This window comes from Scyliorhinus canicula, chromosome 11 (genome assembly GCF_902713615.1).
Source record: "Scyliorhinus canicula chromosome 11, sScyCan1.1, whole genome shotgun sequence".
NCBI classification, from domain to species: Eukaryota; Metazoa; Chordata; class Chondrichthyes; order Carcharhiniformes; family Scyliorhinidae; genus Scyliorhinus; species Scyliorhinus canicula.
In genome coordinates, this window is record NC_052156.1 from 81,221,269 (window position 1) to 81,246,800 (window position 25,532).

The 25,532-nt window shown below is 46.2% G+C and overlaps 1 protein-coding gene across 1 annotated transcript in view; it reads left to right on the forward strand.

Moving 5' to 3' along the window:
- sec13 (SEC13 homolog, nuclear pore and COPII coat complex component) overlaps window positions 1–25,039 on the forward strand; it is a 68,214-nt gene extending 43,175 nt beyond the window's left edge. Inside the window, exons 4-9 of the mRNA XM_038810784.1 lie at window positions 1,630–1,781; window positions 5,542–5,675; window positions 8,499–8,632; window positions 9,575–9,695; window positions 14,085–14,231; window positions 23,694–25,039. Of these exons, the coding sequence (XP_038666712.1) occupies window positions 1,630–1,781; window positions 5,542–5,675; window positions 8,499–8,632; window positions 9,575–9,695; window positions 14,085–14,231; window positions 23,694–23,804 (799 nt within the window). The 3' untranslated portion in view covers window positions 23,805–25,039. The remainder of the gene's footprint in view (window positions 1–1,629; window positions 1,782–5,541; window positions 5,676–8,498; window positions 8,633–9,574; window positions 9,696–14,084; window positions 14,232–23,693) is intronic.
- Window positions 25,040–25,532: the final 493 nt, after the last annotated feature.

Genomic DNA, 25,532 nt, shown 5'->3' on the forward strand with positions numbered 1-25,532 from the left:
GCATTAGTTCGGCTTGAAAGATGAGCATTGTTTGGTTCACATTGTCTAGTTTGGTTCTGAGGGTAGAGCATTCCTGTAAACCCTCCTTGTTCCTCTTCCAGCTGCTTGCCCTCTGCTGAGGGGCATAATCACCTCTTTTTCAAAATATAAACTGCTCCAGCTTTGCCTAGCAATCTACAATGAAACCTTGGGCAGCGAGAAACAGTCCTCCTGCAAAAGGAGTCAAATTGAGCAGACTAGCAGCGGTATCTGGATTGGCTTGATTCTGCTTGAATATCAGGTGAACAATTTGTTATCGGATGCTGATATAATTTGATTCTCATTGTTCTGATATAAGCATCATTGCTGACGGGTCCAACAAAAAGGCTAGTGGAGTGGGTGCCTTCCACTTGAGAATCCCCAAATCTTCAGGCCATGACAGGCAATTATTGCATTGTGCAATCTGGTTATGAGAATTTCCTGCTGTTTAGTATCTTGATCCACCAATCATTGCTTGGGCCAAATTACCTGTTTTCAGTTAAGTGACTGCACACTTGGAGTCCACAGGAGACGTTTCGGCCAAGCTATGTGGAAATGGCTGGTCAAATGACTAGTGTCCAGTTTTGGTTTTAATGGGCAGCACGGTAGCACAGTGGTTAGCACATTTGCTTTACAGCGCCAGAGACCCGGGTTCGATTCCCGGCTTGGATCACTGTCTGTGCAGAGTCTGCACGTTCTTCCCGTGTCTGCGTGGGTTTCTTCCGGGCGCTCCGGTTTCTTTCCATAAGCCCCAAAAGACGAACTATTAGGTAATTTGGACATTCTGAATTCTTCTGCACTGTATGTTCTATGTTCTAATTGTCCCTCAGTGTACCCGAACAGGCGCTGGAGTGTGGCGACTGGGGGATTTTCACAATAACTTAATTGCAGTGTTAATGTAAGCCTACTTGTGACACTAATAAATATTATTATTATTTTTTGTTTGGTTGAAATCAGAACCTTTATCACCTAGCTGTTCCTGGACATGGGTCTGTGTCATGCCCTTTTGTCTCAGAGGCTCAGAACAGTTGAAGTCTTTATTTAAAAATAGGTACATTTGTTTTAAGCGAGTGGAAGACTTCTTGGCATCTTCCCTTCCTCATGACCTTTCCTCTCCGCACTCCACAAGTTAACACAACCAATGGTCCCGTTTTAGGTCCAACACCTTCGTCCTGATTTAGATCACAGAGCTCTAAAAACTTGCGCTGAATTCTTTTCATAGGTTGACGGCTTGACATGTTTGAGAAAGGAACCTGCCCATACTGACTTGGAAACAGAAAATGCTGGTTATACTCAGCAGATCTGGCAGCATCTGTGGAGAGACGCAGAGTTAACTCTTAACAGTTCTGTGGAAGGATCGTTTAGATCCGAAACGTTGACAGTGTTTCTCTCTCCACAGATGCTGCCAGAACTGCTGAATTTATTCACCATTTTCTGTTTTTATTTCAGATTTCCAGCATCTGCAGTATTTTGCTTCTACCTACCCACGATGTACCTGGGGAGCTGTAGTGGGTTGAAGCACCCATTCAACATAAAGCAGTTAATTTATAAACCGGCGTAAATTGAAAACTTGGATCGATTGTATATTTAAATAATTAAATCCTTGTTCAGCCATGAAGGTCCCGTGTGGCAGGTGGCATGGGCTCATCCAATGTACGGCAATATCTTGGCCTCTTGTTCCTATGACCGGAAGATCATCATCTGGAAGGAGGAGAATGGAACTTGGGACAAGATGTATGAATACACAGGCCACGACTCCTCCGGTAAGCTTTGCTGAATATAGAGTAAAAATAGTCTTGGCAAATGCATCATTCCGCCGGGTGCATTTCCTACTGTGTTTTGTGTGAGACTGCTGAGGTGATGCCACTTTTTTGCTAAGTTGGTCAGTTAGCTTGTTGTGGTTGTTTAATGTTTAAACTGACAAAAATCGCTCCTTTGCGCCCATAAGCTGTTGTTTACCTGCACCGGGGTTTAAGTCTTCTAATAAATTGAGGTAACATTTAAGATGGGGGTAAAGAAGAAGTCAATAACTGTATTTTGGATATGTCACCAGAGATCTCCGAATGGCCCATTGACTGCAGTGGTATCTGAGGCCTAAAGACCAGGTCTGTCCCGCGTTAGATCCCAGCTGATCTCAGCTGGATGCTGCGAGGGCTACTGAGGCCAATTATAGCACCTCTAGGGTCAGGGAGGAGAAAATTGACCTGTCTCCTACCCTCGTCCCTATCACGAGTCGTCAATCTTGACTGGAAATTCAACACCCAGCAATGTAACAGGTCCTTTTCTGTTCCTTAACTCTAACCCTCCAGTATATCATTGCCCTGTACAATTTAATATTATCCTTCATCAATACTGCTACCTTCCCCTTCTCTATCTTTTTCCCTCTTGATCCCTCTTGAATATATTATAACCAGGAATGTTTAGTTTCCACTCCTACCAGTTTAAGCCAGATCTCTCTTTTTCGCCACTATTTCATGGCCACACGTGGCAATTTATGCCTGTATTTGTCCATCTTATTTGTGGCACAACTCTCATTGATACTTGCATTCCAAGATCATGCTATTCAGCTTTGCCCTTTCCTGCATGTAATTCCTGTTCCTTTTCATAGAATCATAGAGTTTACAGTGCATAAACAGACCATTCTGCCCATCAGGTCTGCACTGGCCCTAGGAAAGAGCACCCTAATTAAGCCATGCCTCCATCCTATCCTCATAACCTAGTAACCCTAACTAACCTTTTGGACACTAAGGGGCAATCTAGCATGTCCAATCCACCTAACCTGCACATCTTTGGACTGTGGGAGAAAAGCGGAGCACCCGGAGGAAACCCACGCAGACTTGGCAAGAAAGTGCAAACTGAACACTGTTACCCAAGGCCGGAATTGAACTGGGGTCCATGGAGGTGTGATGCAGCAGTGCTAATCACTGTGCCACCGTGCCGCTCCTTACACTGATCTTTTTCCTCGGTTTCAATGCACTTGTTGCTTTCTGTGGCTATGTTCCGATGCTTCTCCCCCTGCCACCACACCACTAGTTAACTTCCCTGTAAGGACATTAGACCTAGCTTTGTTCAGATGCAGCCTGGTGGCTTGCACACGGGGTGTGTCTCTCCCCCCCCCCCCCCCCCCCCCCGGAACAGCCCCAGAGCACAAGGAACCTGAATGCCTCCCCTCTGCCCCGCTTTTTCAGCCATGCTTTCACCTGCACTATCTTCCTGTTTTGTATTTACTGGCATGTGGCACTGCGTAATCCAAAGATTACCATATTTGAGATCCTGCTCTTCAATCTTTTTTTTTCTTTGTTTCTGAAGCTCTGCCTGCAAGACCTCAAGCTGTTTCAATTTGGTCATTGGTTCCAACATGGACTACTATTTCTGGCTGTTCCCCTTTCCTAGCAGAATGTCCTGCACTATAGCATCATATTTAGTATCATATTTATATAGTAATCCATTATAAATATGATGATGCTATAGTGTAGTAGAAAGGTTGAAAGATATGGTCTGCTGTAGTTTTACAAAAGTGTTGAATTGAAGCACAGCGATACAATATTGTCAGTTAACTGAAAGTTCGATTACAAGTTTTCCTGCATGGGAATTGGAAAATGATCACACTTGTATAGTAATAGATGCTTTTCCAAGTAAGGGGCTGAGTAGAGGGAACTTTGAAACTAAAAGCAATTAGCAATAGATAATCTGAACACAAGAAGCTTTATTCTTTAACAATATTGAGCTGACTGGAATGCCTGCTGCCAGCACTACCCAAAGATGTGCAGGTTAGGTGGATTGGCTTAGTGTTATAAAGATATGTGGGTTACATAGGGTTACAGGATAGGATGGGGGAGTGGACCGAGGTGGGGTGATACAGAGATACAGACTCGATGGGCCAAATGGCCTCCTTCTGCACTGTAGGAATTCTATGATTCTATGAATGTGAAGAGGCTATTCCAAAAAAAATTTGTTCTTAAAATAAAAGCACAGATAAGCAAACACGAACATAGATATGCTGAAACAGGAGACTTTGCCAACCATTTATTCTGTGCCAGGAGGGAAGTTGCTATGACCTGCGCATCTTAAAATAACTTCCAGCCAGACTGTGAAAGTAGAAATGAGCTCCGAGGACCCTGCTTATGTAGGTTGTGACACAGCATGGTGTGGCTGTGGAAGGTTCTGATTCCATTGATGCGAAACATTAACTCTGTTTCTCTGTCTCCACAGATGCTGTCAGGCCTGCTGAGTATTTCCAGCACTTTCTGGGTTTCTTTTCAGATTTCCAGCATCTGCAATATTCAGCTTTTTGTACTAAAGATGATCATTGATTATTAAATAATTTGATTTAGGAAGAGTATAAGACATAAAGAGTTTTTAAGAACAGAGGAAATCAATTGGACTCAACACACCTGTTTCTTTGGAGAATGACCCTTCAAACATTCCAGAACCATTTCTCCATCCAAAAAGCCAGCAAGTTGTTTCTAACCCATTTCTACTGTGCACTTAAGTCACCTATCAGCTTGATTACCAACTCCTTCCAATGCCCCTTCTTATTCCTGACTCTCTAATTTTTAACCTCTGCCTCCTGGAATTTGATCACACAACATGGTGAGCAATCGATCTGGATCATTTTGTTAGTTCCTTTCTATCTATTATTTATGGGTGCATCCTTGATCAAAGACATTTCAAAGCCAGGCAAAATGATTATGTTAATATATAGAATATTGATTGAAACCTATAAGATCCTGAGAGACCTTGACCGGATGAATGCTGAGAAGATGTTTTCTCTTGCTGGAGAATCTAGCACTGTTTAAAAATAAGGGGTCATCCATTTAGGGCAGAGATAAGTGGAGAACATTTTTCTCAAGAGGGTCGTGAGTCTGGAACTTTCTTCCTCTAAGGCAGTGGAAGCAGAGGTAGATAGATTCTTAATAAGCAAGAGGGCGAAAGGTTATCGGGGTAGGTGGTGGCAATGTGGATTTGAGGTTACAATTCGATCAGCCATGATCTTATTCAGCAGCTCAGCAGGCTCAAGATATTGAATATCTGTTCCAAAGATGCTCTGAATTAGATTGATTCCTGATACAAGCATATGGAATAGGAGCAGAAGTAGTCCATTTGATAAGACATTGGCTGATCTGTTTGTGTTTCAAATTCTACATTCCCATCAACCCCTAATAACCTTTGATTCCCTTACCTAACAAGAATCTATCCACCTCCACCCTGAAAGTATTTAGTGACCCCATTTCCACCACATTCTGAGGCAGAAAGTTCCAAAATTACATAAGCCTCTGAAATGCAACATGGCGGAAAATGATGTGGCTTGGGATCGGAATCCGGTCATGGAGCTAACTTGATATCAATACCTTCTGCTTTCTTTCGTTAATACCTGACATAAGTAGCTGTTTCATCTAGGTTAGTGCCTGAACAGGCTATTGTCTAAATATTTTATACTTCTGTCCATGCAGGCGCTCCAATGTTATAAGATTAAAGGAGCATGATCTAGAACTGAGAGATTCTGTTTTTTTTTTGTCACAGTCAACTCTTTATGTTGGGCGCCCCATGAGTTTGGTTTGATCCTCGCTTGTGGTAGCTCGGACGGTGCAATCTCAGTGCTTTCGTACCCAGGCGACGGTCAGTGGGAAATGAAGAAAATCAGCAATGCACATACGGTACAAAAATTATTTATTTAGAATGACTGTTAACACGAATGTGTCAATGAGTTGGAGAATGGAGTTACAGATAACAATCTATTTTATAACAAACAGAATCTATTTTATAGCAAGCAGTATATTTACTCAGTCTCTACAAACTATAGAAAACTGAATCTGTGACCGAAACCACAGCAAAATCTCCCAATGAAAACATAATTAATTATCCAGCAAAATGCGATGAGTGAAAGATAGGTACTTGATACATATTATGTGTGGCCGCGCAACGGAGGGCTCCCGATCGGGAACAGCATTTTCGGGGCTTTAAGCCCGGTCCCAAGGTCCACGGAGGCGTCAAAGGCACGGAGAAGGCGCAGAGGAGGCATAGCAGAAGAAGATGTCAAGGGTCAGTGAGAAAACGGCCGTTAAAAGAACAGCTGAACGCCCGTCGGGGAGAGGAGAGGTCACCACGGGGTCACCAGGGAAAAAGGAGGCTGGAGCACCAGGGGAGGCCGAATTGCTGAAGGCTTAAGAAATAACTACGGTAATGGCTGCAGAATTCGAAAGGCAGTTTACAAAACACCTGGAGGAGATGAGGGAGGTTTTGAGTGTGCTGGTCGAGGAGGCGATTTCCCCGGTGACGACGGCGGTGGCGGAGGTGCGGAAGCAAGGGGAGGCGCTGAAGGTAGTGGAGGAAACGGTGGCGCAGCACGGTGATCAACTTACCTCGATGGGGAAGGAGATGCGGAAGGTGATGGAGGTGAACAAGGATCTGCGAGGAAAATTGGAAGACCTGGAAAACAGGTCCAGGTGACAGAATTTGAGGATTGTGGGGCTGCCCGAAGGAGTTGAAGGGCCAAGGCCGACGGAGTATTTTGCCGCTATGCTGGCGAAACTATTGGGGCAGGGGGAGGATCCCTCCCGATGTGAACTGGATCGGAATCATCGGTCGGGGAGGCCTGTACCAAAGGCGGGTGTGCCACCAAGAGTAGTGACTTTGTGCTTCCGTAGGTTCTGTGTGAAGGAGAAGATCCTGTGCTGGGCCAAGCAGAAGCGGGTGGTGCAGTGGGCTGGAGCTGGTATAGGTGTATACCAGGACTTTACGGTGGAGCTGGCGAGGAGGCGGGCTGCTTTCAACTGGGTGAAGAGGGCACTGTACATCAGCAAGGTGCAGTGCGGCATTGTATATCCAGCGAAGCTGAGGGTGACTTATAAGCTCAAGGACTTTTATTTTGGAACGGCGGAAGCAGCGGAGGAGTTTGCAAAGGCAGAAGGTGGCAGAACTGAGAAATTGAGATATGGCCATGTGCCGATGTTTCACTGCGTGCGGGTGTGTATGGGCTAAAGGAGCCAATGTTGTATATATTTGGACAAGGGAAGTGACTTGGGCTTGCACTCGAAGTGAGGGCTCTTTGGGGTGTAGGTGGATATGCGGGGTGTGTGTGCCAAAAGGGGATTTCTGGGTTTTCCTAGGGCCGGGCAAGGGGAAAAGGGACCTGGGCGGGGGCATCCGCGCTGGCCGGTTTAAACAGGCCAGTGAATGGGAGTGAGGTGGGGAGAGGGGCTGCGGCCATCGGAGCCTGGCAGAACAGGGTCCGAGTGGTTTAGCTGGGTGGAAAGTTGGGGGGAAGGAACCAAGGTTGGGTGGAGGAGCTTTACAAGAGACAGTGTGCGGGAGGAGTTGGAGGGGAGGAGAGGTTTACAACTCTTGGGTATCACATACGGTACTCTTTCAGAGGTTGGATGGCGTTGAGTGTGTGTGGGGGTGGTGGTGGATTCTAGGGTGACCATGGGCGGGGGGGGGGGGGGGGGAAGGGGAAAGAGGCGTGGACTCTAGGGTGACTATGGGCGGTCCCAGACTCCTTTCTCTTTTTCTCTTTTGTTTTTTGTTTCCACCATGGGAGGGTTTGTTTTATTGGATGCATATATTGACAGGTGGGCTGTTGTTTGGGGTGGTGGGAGGATGGGATTGTTATTATTGTTAAGGGAATTGACTTTGTATTTGTTATCGTTTACTGTTTGGGGGTGGGGTGTGAATTTTGAAGGAAAATGTGAAAATGGAGAATAAAAACATTTTAAAAAATACATATTATGTGGGAAAAATAAATGCCAGTCAATGGCGGCACAGTTGTTAGCACCGCTGTCTCACAGCACCGGGGACCCAGGTTCAATTCCGACCATGGGCGACTGTGTAGTGTTTGCGCATGCTCCCCATGTTTGCGTGGGTTTCCTCCAGGTGCTCCAATTTCCTCCCAAGATGTGCAGCTTAGGTGGATTGGCCATGCTAAATTGCCCCTTGGTGTCCAAAGTTTAGGCAAGGTTGTGGGGATAGGGCGGGGAATGGGCCTACGTAAAGATGCTCTTTTGGAGGGTTGGTGAAGACACGATGGGCCAAATGACCTCCTGCACTATTAGAGATTCTGACTTAAAAGCAATGCTCTCCAGGTGTGACTGACGAGGGAATTATCCACTCATTTCCATTTTGGCCAGGACTTACAGGGTGACCATTTGTTTTGTGCAGATTGCCAGTGTTGAACCCTGTCTGTTTTAATATAAATTCACAGGAGGCAATTATTTTTCTTTTCCAGTTTGGGGGCAATTTAGCATGGCCAATCCACCTAACCAGCACATCTTTGGGTTGTGGGTGAAACCCACGCAGACACGGGGGGAATGTGCAAACTCTACACGGACAGTGACCCAGGGCTAGGATTTGAACCCGGTCCTCAGTGGCGTAGTCCCAGTGCTAACCATTGCGCCACATGCCGCCCCATTGGACCCTGTCTTAAGTTTTTAGGGGAGGCTGAAGTTCACACTGGGATCTCTTTTGTTTGTCTCTCCCTGCAGATCGGTTGCAATGCTGTCAGTTGGGCTCCTGCAGTTATGCCCGGGAGTCTTGTAGATCAGCCTTCGGGGCAGAAGCCGAACTACGTCAAGCGATTTGTGTCTGGAGGATGTGACAATCTAGTCAAAATTTGGAAGTAAGTTTTGGCCAGTCTCTGTATGCAAGATATTTACTAGTTTGGTTCTGTGCTGCTAAGTGGGGTGTTGCATTAGCATAACACATAAAGTGCAGGGGATACAAAGGCAAATGTTGGTCCAGTATCAGCAGATTCACACCATTCCATGTGGGATTCACACGGGAGATGGAGGAGATTTGCTTCCATTCTTTTCATGTGGTGTTGCAGTATTTTTTCCTGTCTCTAATTTGCTCCACCCTACTTTTATAAAAGAAATATTTAGAGTGTTGCAGCCGAGTCCAGCATTTGTTGCCCATCCCTAATTGCCCTTGAACTGAGGGGCAGCTAAGAGTCAACTACATTGCTGTGGCTCTGGAGTAGGCCAGACCAGGAAAATATGGTAGATTCCCTTCCCCAAAGGATTTAGTGAACTAGATGGTTCTCAAACTATTTGTTATCCTGACCGCTGCCAGTGGTTAATAAATGTCATTGTTACACTTTGGAGTGGAAAGTTAATTTCCTTTGGTTCACATCACTGTTGATTGCCTACCACTCGTAGAAATTTCAGTAAACAGATATGTGAGTCAGGCATCAACCATGGTGGGCACGTGATGTGTTTACAAATCCAGCGGCCAACTTTGTTCTTCCAGACCTGGATTGTGTCGGGGGGAAAACATTTTGAACTTAATAACACTAGGATGCAATGCTGATGGTCACAAACTTCCTATGAGTGATGTTAGTGGTGAGAGTAATGTGAGGTGATGAACGAAGAGCACCCTACCAACAGTAAATTGTAATTTATCAAAGGAATTTGGCCTGAAGCTCAGTGCAGTCTTCCCTCCAGCATAACTGGTCATATGACAGAAAGTTCCATTTAGTGTATTTTGTACATTTGATTTGAACTTATTCCCATAGTAATTTAAAAACAATGTTTCTTCCTACTTGATTTTGTGTTTGCTGCAGGGAAGAGGAAGGTCAGTGGAAGGAGGATCAAAAGCTTGAAGCCCATAGCGACTGGGTTCGAGATGTCGCCTGGGCTCCATCTATTGGACTTCCCACGAGCACCATTGCCAGCTGCTCCCAGGTAAGCACTGTGCATTAGGGATGTACGAGCAAAGCATGGTGAATCAGTACCATCTGGACAGTCTGATAGGAGACTAATAATGATCCCAATGATTTGGGATCTGCTGCTGTGTTTTGTTTGGGGGTGGGATGTGAAGAATAACCAAACTGATCATCTTACACATGCTGGAGATATGGAGATATTTGCAGTTCTATGGCACTTTTTGCTGGTAGTATACATCCCAGCCACATCACAAAGCATGCAGTAAGGTTAAATGAAAACAGCGGCTTTAAGCTGTTATCTTTTGTTTGAGTGGAAACTGGGCAAAGAGCATTGAGTGTTCCTTGTGCTAGCTATCCAGAACCCTGGTTCGTGTTGTTGGGGCTACGGGGGGGGGGGGGGGGGGGGGGGGGGGGGCTCACACTCATGGGATGTTTCCCAGCAGAGGTTGGATGCTTCAACACCCTGGAAATAAATCAATGGTGAAGGAGCTCTAGCAGAGCATGTGGTGCTTTGGGAGATCCTGTACGTGCTATAACATGCCATTCTGTTGATGCTATCAGAGGAAGTTTCAAGATCCACTCTCCAGTCCACGTCAATGAGGTGGAGTGTGGTAATTTGGTTTGCAAGTGCTTCGTTCGTCCAGGCAACCATGTTTTTGAGAATTATTTTAGTTAACAAATTCTTTGGTTTTGATAGATGCTGGAACTCTGAAATAAAACAAAGTTCTGGAACCATGTATGTGCTATCCAGGTTTGTGGAGTGGCAGGGGAGGTTAGTGCCGTGTTATCCAATAAGAAATTCTGATTAGCCACATTCGGTAATCTTAGTGTAAAACACCATGTTCAAATTTGCTCAATGCAGGTAAATATACTCCATGGGTGACACGGCTGCACAGTGGTTAACACTGTTGGTTCACAGTACCAGGAACCCTGGTTTGATTCCCAGCCTGGGTCACTGTTTGTGCGGAGTCAGCACGTTCTCCCCGAGTCTGCGTGGTTTCCGGAGTGCTCCGGTTTCCTCCCAAAAGACATGCTGTTAGATGAATTGGACATTCTGAATTCTCCCTCTGTGTACCCGAACAGGCGCCGGAGTGTGGCGACTCGGGGATTTTCACAGTAACTTCATTGCAGTGTAATGTATGCCTATTTGTGACAATAACAAAGATTATGTGTGTATATTTACTGAACAAACATTAACAAGTAATGCAATCAATGATCAAAAAAACTCACATTTGCTTTTCATATTATTTGATCAACAAATGCCCAAAAGGGCTCACACGCCTACACCATGTGGATGAGTGTGGAGATCACATGCACAATGGCAATTTATTTGGACTTTCAGAAGGCATTTGATAAGTTCCACATAAGAGATTAGCATGTAAAATTAAAGCGCATGGGGTTGTGGGTCGTGTATTGAGATGGATAGAAAACTGGTTGGCAGATAGGAAATTAAAAGTAGAAATAAGTGGATCTTCTTCCAAGTGGCAGACCGTGGTGAGTGGGGTACCACAGGGATCAGTATTAAGACCCTATCTATTCACAATGTATATTAATGATTTAGATGAGGAAAATAAATGTAATATATCCAAATTTGCAGGTAACACAAAGTTGGGTGCACCAGTGAGCTGTGAGGAGGATACAGAGATGCTTTAATGTGATTTGGACAAGTTGAGTGAGTGGGCTAATACATGACAGATGCAATATAATGTGGATAAATGTGAGGCTATCCACTTTGGTCGCAAAAAAAGAGGTAGATTCTTATCTGAACGGCTATAGATTGAGAGAGGGGAATGAGCAACGAGACCAAGGTGACCTCGTACAGTCGCTGAAAGTACGCATGTAGGTACAGCAGGCGATAAAGAAGACAAATGGTATGTTGCCCGTCACAGTGAGAAGATTCAAGTACAGGAGAAGGGATGTCTTGCTGCAATTGTACAGGGCCTTGGTGAGACCACACCTCGAATATTGTGTACATTAAAAAAAAATTTAGAGTACCCAATTATTTTTTTCTAATAATCTTTATTGTCACTGTTGGCTTATATTTACACTGCAATGAAGTTACTGTGAAAAGCCACTAGTCGCCACACTCTGGCGCCTGTTCGGGTACACAGAGGGAGAACTCAGAATGCTCAAATTACCTAACAGCATGACTTTTGGGACTTGTGGGAGGAAACCGGAGCACCCGGAAGAAATCCACATGACTGTGACCCGGGGTCACATTATGAGGATGACCATTTAGGACTGAGATGAGGAGAAATATCTTCACCCAGAGAGTGTGGAATCCTCTTGAGGAATTCTCTGCAGCAGAAATTAGTTGAGGCCAAAACATTGTATTTTAAAAAATAAATTTAGAGTATTCAATTATTTTTTTCCAATTAAAGGACAATTTAGCATGGCGAATCCACCTATACTGCGCATCTATGGGATGTGAGGGCGAAACCCACGCAGACACGGGGAGAACGTGCAAACTACATTACTGGGATAGTGTGGAGGTGTGTGCTCTTTCCAAGGGCCAGTGCAGACTCGATTGGCTGAATGGCCTCCTTCTGCACTGTAAGTTCTATGACATGTGGGGGGGGGGGCGGTTACTGAGTTGGATGATCACCCATGATCATAATGAATGGCAGAGCAGGCTCAAAGGACCAAATCATGGAATTATAGAATTCCTACAAGATAGAAGGAGACCATTCGGTCCATGTGGTTTGCACCGACCCTCTGAAAGAGCAGCGTCTCCTGGCCCACACACCCTTGCCCTATTCCCATAACCCCACCTAATCAGCACATGAAGGGGCAATTTAGCATGGCCGATCCACCTAATCTGCACATGTACTGGACTGTGGAGGAAACCACAGCAACCAGAGGAAACCCACATAGAGATGGGGAGAACGTACAAACTCCACACAGTCACCCAATGTCGGAAATAAACCTGTGTTCCTGGCGCTGTGTGGCAGCAGTGCTAATCACTGTCCCATCATGCCACCCCTGGCCTATCCCTGCTCCTATTTTTCATGCTTCGATGTATCCATTGCTAATCTTACATTTCTGAATCCGTAATGTCTATAGAGTCCCAATTAGCCACATATGGCTAGCCTTTAACACACTGGGCAATGTTGGGTTAGAAAGAGGAGTAGATGAAACCATGATTTGAAAATGGATGTCCTGAACCAGGATTGAAGGCTGCCTGTGTTCAGACTTTAGCCTCACATACTAACAAAGGGGCTGCACTGGAAATCTAAGAGTGTAGTTATTGAAATGTTGGTGTTACTTTTTCAGACATTGGTTTCAGTTTTGCACCCGGTGATACTTTAACGTTCCACTAGAGGTATAAAACTTGGATCACCTTGCTGATTTAGAATTGCAAGTTCTGATGTTTAACTGTGAAAGCAATCCTTTGTCGTCTGTGTGATTTAACACAGGATGAAGGGAGCGATCCCATAGATTTGAGATAATTGGGGAAAAAGTGATGGAAGATGTGGGGCTGGATTCTCCACCGTTCCACATTTCTAATTCAGGATGCCAGCGGGATGCTCCGTTACACCAGCTGGTCAATGGAGTTTCCCATTGTGGGGCAGCCGCATGCCGTCGGGAAAACCCTGGGCTGCCGGCAAAACGGAGCATCCTGCCAGCAGAGAATCCAGCCCTTGATTTTTTTTAACTCAGTGAGTTATGGTTTGGAATGTACTGCCTGAAAGGGTGGTGAAGGCAGATTCAGTACAGCTTTTAAAGGGGAATTGGATGAAGACTTGAAAAAGAGGAATTTGTGGGGCCATGGGGAATGTGTGGGGAAGTGGAAGAAATTGATTGCTTTTTCAGAGAGCCGGTAGAGGGATGATGGATTGAATTGGCTATTTCAGTCTTAATCCATGTCTTTCCTCCCTCTAATCTTGAATATTCTCTGCTTTCCTAACTGACCATCTATATTCTACCCTCTGTAAATTTGATGCCATCCAAAACGCTGCCAGCCAAATCACAGCAAGTATCGTTCTCCATCACCCCGATGCTCAGTGACCTCCATTGGCTCCTGTCTAAATTCCTCAATGACCTCGCCCTTCCTTATCTCTATCATCCCCTCTTCTTGTACAACCCGTTTAAATATCTGTGCTCTTCCGTTTCCAACCTCTCGAACATCCCCGATTTTTTAATTGCTCCACCTTGTTGGCTGTGCCTTTAGCTGCCGTGGCTGTTATCTCTGGAATTCTCTCCCTTAACTTGTCCACCCCTCTCCTTTCAGAAATGCCGTGAAACCTGCCTCTTTGATCACGTTTTTGGTCATCTACCCTAATAGCTCCTTATCTGGTGTGGCGTCATGTTTTAACTTCTAATGCTGCGGAGCTGTTTTATAATATTAAAGGTGCTATATTGATACAGGTTGTTATATGATTCAATAATTAACCTTTGGGTCCTACAGGATGGCAGAGTTTTCATCTGGATTTGTGATGACCCTGCTGGGAACGCATGGACGCACAAACTGTTGCACAAGTTCAATGATGTAGTGTGGCACGTCAGCTGGTCCATCACTGGAAACATCTTGGCCGTCTCTGGAGGTGACAACAAGGTAACAGCTGCTTGCTCTGGACGTGTTTGCTATCCTAATGAACGGCATGTGCAAAATCTGAATTTCAGAAGAGGCACCATCCTGATCTTAATAACTGGGTGGCACTTAAAATGTGCATAAATAGCTGTCCCTGTACACTGAGAAACCCTCATTTTAATCACTGTCATATCTTTGCTTCAATTTCTAAGTATTTTCTGAGGAATCTTGTGTTTCTTGCATTTGCCCCTTTCTTTCCTCTATTTTTTCCATCAGGCTCACTGCTGAATCCCACAGAAATAATGAAATACATGCATATATATTTTTAAATGCACCCTGGATGGATCTGGCTGTGGTAGTCTAATCTTAACGCTGTGGTTCATGATCTAATCCAAATCACCTTGATTTAAATTCCATCCCATAGCACACTCCCAGGGGTCTGTTATTTTGTATGTCATATAAACCATCTTAATGCCTCGATTGAAACTCAAGCCTGTAATTTACTCCTGAGGGTCTGTAACACTGTCTACAATTCACTGAGCTGGGTTACTTTGAGTACTCCACTGATGATTAGGCTGCTATGATCTTACTGTGCCAACATCACACATTTAATCCCTCAATGGTGTCGAATATTTTCATCAGTAAAACAGTTCTGTGTTTTATTTAATACATTATTTAATTTCCTAGATATTCCACAAAAGTCCTTTCACACAACAGAGTAATAAAACCTTTGTGAAGTAGATTGATAGAAACTCCTTTTGCCTACCACAAATACAAAATCAGATGGATGTATACTAAAAATAAAGGCCGGGGGGGGGGGGGGGGGGGGGGGGGGTGTGTGTGTGATTATAATCACATTTTGATAGATGATGGTAGACTTCTGACTACTTACTGCACTTCCTCCTCACATCATGTACACTGTCAGTCGATTTGAAGTATTTGATTTTTGTTATAATGTCCTTTTGAGTGATAGTTCCTTTTTGGATATTCTATAAGATTATAGGTCTCCAATATTATTCTTTTTATCCGAGCAACAATGTTGGGCCGTTCATCTGTGAAGGGCATGCAGCCAAGTTTATCCATGTTCCAGCCCAGTTCCACAGCTTCAGGCAGTGGATCCCTGGGAATTGGGAGTTCTAAAACTCAAGATTAATTACTCTGCACCGGTTGTTGGTGGCGTTCAGGCCTTTGAGGCTCAGCTTGCTCTCCATTGCATACTTGACCACTGAAAGAGCTCAGCTCGGTTTTGGGTTCAAACCCCTCTCATCTAAGCTGACACTCCAGTGCAGCACTGAGTGAGTGAGCGCTACACTGTTGGAGGTTCCACCTTTCAGGTGAGATGCTATGCCATGGCTGCCCTTACAGACAGATGTTAAAGATCGTGTAACATAATTCAAATGAGCTGGGGAATTCTCCCCAGTGTCTCAACCAACATCTCTCCATCAACCAACGTCACTAAAACAGGTTATCTGGTCATTGCCACAGTTGTTTGTGGGGCCTTGCTGGTGAAAATTAGTGCTGCATTTACTACTTTACAACAGTTGTTTCATTGTTTTAAATTGCCGTTGGACATCCTAAGACTGTGAATGGTGCTATATAAATGCAAATGTCTTCCTTACTTAAATTAGCACTGTGCTTTTGTTTTTTAAATATTTTCATTCAAGGCTTTTTACATATATACTTGAAAATATCAGAAGACCAAAACATGAACATAACACCTGAACAGAAACCACAAATCCCCAACCTCCTGAAAACTATGCACTTACGGAGTCCGTATCCTTCCATTCCCACCCTATTTATATATTTGTCTAGATGCCTCTTAATTGGCCCTATCGTACCTGCTCCCACCACCTCCCCAGCATGTTCCATATATTTACCACCCTCTGTGTAAAAAAAACTTGCCTCGCATATCTGTTCTAAACTTCTCCCCATGCACTTTAATCCTATGTCCCCTAGTACTTGACTCTCCTACCCTATAAAGAGCATCTGACTATCCACTCTGTCCATGCCACTCAAAATCTTGTAGACCTCTATCAGGACGCCTCTCAACCTCCGTCGTTCCAGTGAGAACAGACTGAGTTTATCTAACCTCTCCTCCTAGCTAATGCCCTCTATACCAGGCAACATCCGAGAAAACCGCTTCTGCACCCTTTCCAAAGCATCCACATCCTTCTGTTAGTGTGGCGACCAGAATTGTACACAATATTCCATATGAGGCCTAACTAAGGTCCTGCATAGCTGCAACATGACTTGCCAATTTTTATGCCGTGTGCTTTCTTGACCACCTTATCCACCTGTGTTGCCACTTTCAGTGATCGGTGAATATGCACGCCCCAATCTCTCTGCCTGTCAATACTCGCAAGAGTTCTACCATTTATTGTGTAATTCCTGCATGCATTGGACCATCCAAAGTGCATTACCTCACACTTGTCCAGATTAAATTCCATCTGCCATCTATCCGCCCAAGACTCCAACCAGTTTATATCTTACTGTATCCTCTGACAATCACCTTGACGAAATCAATGAACAGTTTCCACCTCCAAGTGAACCCCACCTCTGACCCTCGCAGAGCGAACTTGACCTTCTCCAACCGCTGGAATTCTGTCAGGTCACTCACCCATACTCCTACCTTTGGCGGCTCCGAGTCCCGCCAACACAACACAATCCATCTCTGGCAAAGGCAAAGGCCGATACATTGGCCTCTCCCCCCACCTGGACTCCTGGATTTTCCTACACGCTAAATGTCGCCACCTCGGGACCAGCCCCATACCAGAATCTCAGACAAAACATCCGAGAATCCCTGCCAGAACTCCCTTAGCCTTGGACATGCCAAAAGCATGTGTACATGATTCGTGCACACCACCCCCGCCCCTACACCACCCACACCTATTCTCCACCCCTGCAAAGAACGAGCTCATCCTCACAACCATTATGTGGGCCCAATGCACCACCTTGAACTGAATGAGGCTTAACCGCACACACAACGAGGAGGCGTTCACTCTCTGCAGAGCCTCTTTCCACATCCTGACGCGCACCACCCTCCCAACTCCTCCTCCCATTTGCGCTTAACCTCTCCCCCCCCCCCATCAATTCCCTGTAGATATCCGGCACCTTCCCCTCCCCTATATTGTCCCGCAACACCGGAGGCGGCAGCCCTGGGAAGGACGGCACCTCTCTCCTCACAAAATCACAACAGCGCCTATACTTCCTCAGGAAACTAAGGAAATTCGGCATATCCACATTAACCCTTACCAACTTTTACAGATGCACCATAGAAAGCATTCTATCGGGCTCCATCACAGCCTGGTATGGCAACTGCTCGGCCCAGGACCGCAAGAAACTTCAGAGGGTCGTGAATACCGCCCAGTCCATCACACGAACCTGCCTCCCATCCATTGACTCCATCTACACCTCCCGCTGCCTGGGGAAAGTGGGCATCATAATCAAATACCCCTCCCACCCGGCTTACTCACTCTTTCAACTTCTTCCATCGAGCAGTAGATACAGAAGTCTGAGAACACGCATGAACAGACTCAAAACAGCTTCTTACCCACTGTCGCCAGACTCCTAAATGACCCTCTTATGGACTGACCTCATTAACACTACACCCTGTATGCTTCATCCGATGCCAGTGCTTATGTAGTTACATTGTATATCTTGTGTTGCCCTATTATGTATTTTCTTTTATTCCCTTTTCTTCCCTTGTACTTAATGATCTGTTGAGCTGCTCGCAGAAAAATACTTTTCACTGTACTTCGGTACACGTGACAATAAACAAATCCAATCCAATCCAATCCACCTGCAGGTACCTAAAACCATTCCCTCTGGGCAACTCATACACTTCCTCCAACTCCTCCGGATCTGCAAACTTGCCCCATATGAACAACTCCCTTTAGTATTCTATCCCCATCTGCCGCCCCCCCCCCCCCGGAACCTTGCATCCAACCTTGCCGGCACAAACCTATGGTTGTCACATAGCGGTGCCCACAACGACATGCCCTCCAAACCGAAATGTTGCCTGTTCTGGCTCGGCACCCGTAATGCTGAAACTACCACTGGGCTCACGGAGTACCTGACCAGCGAGAATGGCCTCACCCCTCGCCCCATTCCAGGAACACCAGCCTCATCTGCGGAGTATTCCCCGCCCACACAACCCCCAAATTATCCCGTTAACCTTCCTGAAAAGGGGCTTGGGAACAAAGATAGGGAGGTTCTGGAACACGAACAAGAACCTGGGCAGCACCGTCATTTTAGCCATTTGTTTGTGCCCAGCCAGTGACAGCGGCAACACATCCCATCTCTTGAAATCCGGCTTCATTGTCAAGTTCAATTTGTGCAGCTGGGCCCAGCTCTGTGCTACCTGGGTTCCTAGATATCGAAAACACGCCCCCACCACCCAGAATGGCAACTCTCCTAACCTCCTCTCCTGCCCTCTAGCTTTAATCGCCGCCCGCCCCCCCCCCCCCCCCCCCCAAAAGCGCCATTGCAAATGGCTCTATCTCCATGGCAAAAAGCATCGGGGAGTCTGGGCACCCTTCCTCGTTCCCCGATGTAATCCGACTTACCCCGAACTTGTCCTGATCATCCGAATTCTCGTTATCGGCACCTTGTACAGCAGCCATGGCTCTGACTCATACTGCCTCCTTTAGAAGGCCTCAAATACCCCATTCGTCCCCTCTGGGTCTATCACCACCTTATCTCTCTCGTCCCTCACCCTATCAATCTCCCTTGCCGCTGCCTGCTTCCTCAGATGATGGGCCAATACCCAACTCGCCTTTTCCCCATACTCGTATGCTGCTCCTCTGGTCCTCCGCAACTGCCCTAACGCCTTCTCTGTGGACACTAACCCAAGCTCCATCTGGAGCCTCTGCCTTTCCTTCAACAACCCCTCCTCTGGCGCCACCAAGTACCTCCAATCCCCCCTCAGAATCTCATCTACCAGCCTTGCCCTCTCCTCTCGTTCCACCCTCCCCTTGCGCGCCTGGATCAGAATAAATTCACCCCTAACTACCGCCTTAAGTGCCTCCCATAGCGTGGCAGCCGTGATGTCCCCCGTGCTTTTCAACTCCACAAAATCCCGACTGGCAGCCCTCACCCGCTCACACATCTTCTCATCTGCCAACAGCCCCACATCCAGCCTCCACTCTGGCCATTGGGCCTCCCCCTAAACCATCCACAAATCCACCCAGTGCAGCGCATGGTCAGAGACCATAATCGCCGAGTACTCCGAGTCAGCCACCCCTGCCAGCAGCGCCTTATCCTTCACAAAAAAAAATTGATCCTCACTGCCGACACCCTGGATCATTTGGGACTCGACTGGTCCAAACTTGGATCTAAGACCGTATTGAAAACGCCCCCTGTGTGTGTCCAGATCCGGGATCCTCCCTAACGCCCGCCTCGTAAAGTCCATATCATCCCAGTTCGGGCCATAAGCATTTACCAGGGGAGGCAGTGGTGTAGTGATATTGTCACTGAACTAGCAATCCAGAGACCCAGAGTGATGCTCTGTGGACATGGTTTCAAGTCCCACCAGGACAGATGGTGGAACTTGAATTGAATTTTTAAAAAACCTGGAATTAGAAGTCTAACCGTGTCGATTATTGTAAAAACCCATCTGGTTCACTAATGTCCTTTACGGGCAGAAATCTGTCTTTCTTATCTACACGTGACTCCAGACCCACAGCAACCTCCAGACTCTTAAATGCCCTCAAGGATGGGCAACAAATGCTGGCCCAGCCAGTGATGCCCACATCCCATGAACGAATTAAAAAAAAAGCCAAGACCATTGGCAACCCCTCCAGCTTCTCCTCATCTTCATGTCTAACCCCGAGTGGAACACCTGCCCTACCATCCTTTCCTCAGCCACGTCTGATCATCCAAAACCACAAGTCCACCTTCAACTGGCCCATTCAACCCTTGCATGCTCCAAGTGACCAGTCTGGTCCGGGAGGGGGGGTCCCTCCCGTGCCAATCAGCCATGCCACTTTCTAAGCCAGCCCCTGGCGCCCATGTCATGCACCCCTCAGACCTGGCCCCAGATGTCTGCTGCCATCTCTCCCTCCCCAACTGCTCTATACCCACCATGCCCATGTCAAACCCCCCCCCCCCCCCCCCCCCCCCCCCCCCCACTCACAGACAACCATACAAACAAGGAAAAACCCAATTCCCCCCTTCCCCACACCTTCCTCCTGACAACCATGCACTTCACTCTCGTTAAGTAGCCCGCCCAGCTAGTACGGTGGCTTCCACCCAAGGCCTCTAACTTCCCCTCACCCTCACAGTCCACCCCTCCACCCCAACCCTCCCAACAAAGGGCACACACACCATCACCGCTCCCCTGTCGTAACCTGCCCCAATCCACCCACCCAATGTGCCCACAATTTACACAGAACTCCTCTCCAAAGTTCAACATCCTCACACTCCTCCCAGTCTCTGGTCTCTCATAAAGTCCATCGCCTTCTCCAGTGAGTCAAAATAAAATTCCTACTTTTGATGCATCACCCATAAGCGAGCAGTGTAAAAACCCCAAACTTCACCCACTTCTTGTAGAGGGCAGCCTTTATCCAATTATATCTGGTCCTCGGCTTGGCCAACTCTGCATCCAGGTCGAGGTAAATCCGCAGCTCAGTCCCCTCCCAGTGCATTTCTTGGTCTGCCTCCCCCACCTCAAGATCTCTTTATCCAGGAGCCGATCCAGCCTGACCACCATTGTCCTCGACGGCGCCTTCTTCTGCAGCCTCCTCAGCGCCCTATTCGCCCGATCCACCTCGAGGGGCCGGTCAAAGGCTCCCTCCCGCATCAGCTTCTCCAACATGCTCGCCAAAAACTTGCCGGACTCCGCACCTTCAGTGCCGTCAGATATCCCAACAATCCTCAGATTCTGCCTCCCGGAGCGGATCTCGAGGTCCTCCAATTTCTCTCTCAGCCGCTTCTGGCTGCTCATCACCATTCCCATCTCTGCCTTCAGCGAGGTCAGCCGATCTTCATGCTCCACCACTAATTCCTCCATCTTCTGGATTGCTAGGCTCTGAGCCTCCTGTTTCTGTTCTACCCACTTTATCGCCACCCTAAGCAGCCCCACCACCATTGCCAAATCTTCTCATGCCTCTTTTCTCTGCTGCTGGACTTTGCCATTTCTCCACCAGCTACTCTGTCAACCACTGGGCGGGCAGCAAGGCCCCTTTACTCTCTGCCATCTTCACCTGTGTCGCACCACGAAAACCTTCCTGTTCCAACTGCTCCCTCTTCCTTGTGGTACGCCTCATCCACTGATCCATACACCGACCTCACCAGAGAAGTATTACCTTCCCTGGGCATTCATATGCCTTTTGCCCTCAAACACCACACCGTTTGGGTGGGAAAAGACTGAAAACATCCACCTTGAGCAGGAGCCTCCAAATGTGCGACCAGTCACTCCATGGCCGCCACCGGACGCCACTGTGCTTCTTTATGTCATTAACATCAGTTGTCCAGAGTTATTGACGGCACGGTGGCGTACTGGTTAGCACTGCTGCCTCACGACTCCGAGGTCCCAGGTTCGATCCCGGCCCCGGGTCACTGTCCGTGTGGAGTTTGCACATTCTGCCCGTGTCTGCGTGGGTCCCCCACAATCCAAAAGTTGTGCAGAATAGGTGGATTGGCCACGCTAAATTGCCCTTAATTTGAAAAAAAAAACAATAATTGGGATACTCTAAATTTATTTAAAAAGTTGTCCAGAGTTATGTGTCCACAATTTAATCTGGACATTCAGATGATGTCCACAAATCATGGCTTTGGTACTGCGGTGATTATAGTGCTGAGCAAGCAACCCAGAGATTGAGAGTTCAAATCCCAAGGTAGATTGAGAAATTGAATCCAATAAATCTGGCAATTAGTGGACTGGCCACAGAAGTAGGTTTGTCACTAAAAACCAACTGTGTTGATATGTTTTTCAGCATAAGAAACCCCCATCCACTCTGGCCTACATGTTACTTGCGACTAACATGCCTTACAACGTCTGAAGCAGCCTAAAGCCAGAGCAATACTTCAAGGAGGGACAGTAGATTGGTGGCGGTGGTTGGGAGAGGGGGGTGCACTTTAGAATTAGAATTTGAATTGAACTGGAAAAAATAGAGAAGACGCCTTTCTGCTAGTTAGTGAGTTTAATCTACAAACTAGAGCCGGATGCTTCAGGAGTGCAATTAGGAAAAAGTTAAAACAAAGGGTTGCAGAAGTATGGAATTGTCTTCCATCAATGACAATTGATTGTTGTTAATTTTAAATCTGAGATTAATAGATGTTTGTTATCCTAAGATATTAAGGAGATGGCGTGCATGTGGAGTTAGATCACAGATCAGCCATGATCTCATTGAATGGCCGAACAGGTTTGAGGAGCTAACTAACCCACTCTTCATCCTATATTCCCAAAATCCCAACTAAATTGGGAAGTAGAAAGCTTGTACAGTTCAGAATGACCACGAGCTGTTGGATTGTCATATTATGGCAGCACGGTAGCATTGTGGATAGCACAATCGCTTCACAGCTCCAGGGTCCCAGGTTCGATTCCGGCTTGGGTCACTGTCTGTGCGGAATCTGCACGTTCTCCCCGTGTGTGCGTGGGTTTCCTCCGGGTGCTCCGGTTTCCCCCCACAGTCCAAAGATGTGCAGGTTAGGTGGATTGGCCATGATAAATTGCCCTTAGTGTCCAAAATTGCCCTTAGTGTTGGGTGGGGTTACTGGGTTATGGGGATAGGGTGGAGGTGTTGACCTTGGGTAGGGTGCTCTTACCCGGTGCAGACTCGATGGGCTGAATGGCCTCCTTCTGCACTGTAAATTCTATGATTCTAATGTAATTTAGGGAAGGAAGCCTGTCAGTTGGTAGATACGTGATTTCAGTCCCACACTGGTTACGCTTTAGAAGCAACTTAATGAGGGTGTCAGGAATGGGGAGTAAATGTTGATCTTGCCTGAGAATTAATTTTTAGAAATGAGTTTCCTCCCTTATCATTCCCCCGGTTCTAAATGGTTCTTACAGGAAAGATAATTTTGCAACTGTTTTATCGAAGAATGGGCAGTACGGTAGCACAGTGGTTCGCACTGTTGCTTCACAGCTCCAGGGTCCGAGATTCAATTCCTGGCTTGGGCCACTGTCTGCGGAGTCTGCACATTCTCCTTGTGTCTGCGTGGGTTCCCTCTGGGTGCTCTGGTTTTCTCCCACAGTCCAAAGATGTGCAGGTTAGGTGGATTAGCTATGCTAAATTGCCCTTAGTATCCAAAAAAGGTTAGTTGGGGTTATGGGGATAGGGTGGAGGATTGGGCTTGGGTAGGGTGCTCTTTCCAAGGGCCGGTGCAGACTCAAATGGGTCGAATGGCTTCTTTCTGCACTGTAAATTCTATGATGATACTTTGAACTGTGTATTTTTATTTTTAAAAATGATGCTCACATCTGCTAGAGCCTGTGTACGTTCTAACATAACTTCACCATCACCCTCTTATTTGTTTTTACAGGTCAGCTTGTGGAAGGAGTCGGTGGAAGGCCAGTGGGTTTGCATCAGTGATGTGAACAAAGGCCAGGGGTCAGTGACAAGCATCACAGAGGGCCAACAGAATGAACAGTGAATGGCAAAGAAGTATCACAGCCATGGGGTCCTGAATTGTATATTTGGCAAAATAAAATGGATTACAAGAAACTCGGAGCAAAAGAAATAAGGTGTTTTGTGTCGTGGAGCCCAGTGCTGTTTGGGAGGGAAAATATATTGGTGCAAATCCTGTTGCCAATGCCTTGTAAAGAAGATCTTTTGTAATTACTTGTTCAGAGTACCTTGTAGGAGTGAGTAAGGAGATGCCGTTTGCCTGGTTAGTTGATCAAAAGGCAGATGCAGCGCTAAATGTGTGTCTGAGGTGCTTACGCCAATAAAGTAAAGTCACAGCCCTTGGCTGTGCACTTGACACAAGCCATTAGGTTGTCTTGTCACCATACAATAGCTGACCTCCAGCAGCAGATGGTATAATAGGATCTTAAAAGGAATGTTCAGACAAAATGTTGGCCAATACATCAGGACCACAATACAGAACTACACCACAGAGTTCAAACAACGAGCTTGTTTTTTTTTCCCCTGAGGAATTTCCCTAAATGGAGAACGAGAAAACTGGGAGGCAGGGGTGTCCCTGAATTGCTCTTGCCCATATCTTTTCAGAGTAATGTTGGCAGAATCTGGAGTCGGGTCACCCACTGATCAGTTCATCCTAAGAACGAGGACAAGAGTTGCCGTGCAATAGTACTACACTGTGGATTGGAGTGCATCATTGTTAAAGAAAATGCACTTGTTTCTCCACTAAATGTTCCTCACCACCAAACCTTTTACCCACACCAGAATCATTTTACTGCATGCCCTGAATCTGCCTCGGCACTTTAAATGCCACCGAATATCTTCAAACAATAAAAAAAGGCTCAAATCTTTTTGGAACTGATGACTACTGGAGTTTGCAGCTTCAGAACTTAGAGGATAGCCCATGTGTGGAATTGACCCATTGTAGTATTGGCTTGGTGTATCCTAACTTGTGCCTGCAAAACTTCTATTTCAAAACCCATTCTCCCCCTTCAAACTAGTCTGAACACGTGTACAAGTCTCAGTAAATGGGCCTTTGGCTGAAATCCATTTTCCTCAATATTTTGTTACAAGGAGTAATTCAAGTTGTAAACTAAAGGAGTTGTATAGTGTGAGCACTTTTAAAACCCTTATTACAAAAGAATAGAAATTTAGCCATCTGCTTTAAATATTTAGTGCCTATTTCCTGTGGCTCTCTGACTCACTGGTTTAAATGGAACTGTTTAATAAATTGATATAATATTACTGCTGTATGCGGGAATTTTCTTGATATCTTGTTCTTCAAAATGAGGATCTGCCCTTTAAAGGACTTGATGCCTGAATGTTGGGGAAAGATGGTGGGGCAGTGATAATGTCACTGGACTAGTGATCCAGAGGTTAATGCTCTGAGGATGTAGGTTCAAATCCCACCACCACAGCAGCCGGTGGAATTTAAATTCAATTAATAAAATCTGGAATTGAAAAGCTAGTCTCAGTAAAGTGACCACAAACTATCATTGATTGTTGTAAAAACCAATCTGGTCCACTTTAAATCTGGTCTGGCCCATATGTGATTCCAGCCCCACAGCAATGTGGTTGACTCTTAACTGCCTTCTGAAATGGCCCAGCAATATTGGATTGGATTTATTGTCACGTGTACAGTGAAAAGTATTGTTTTGTGTACAGTTTAGGCAGATCGTTCCATGCATGAAAAAACAGAAAACACAAAAGTGCACAATATAAATACATAGACACAGGC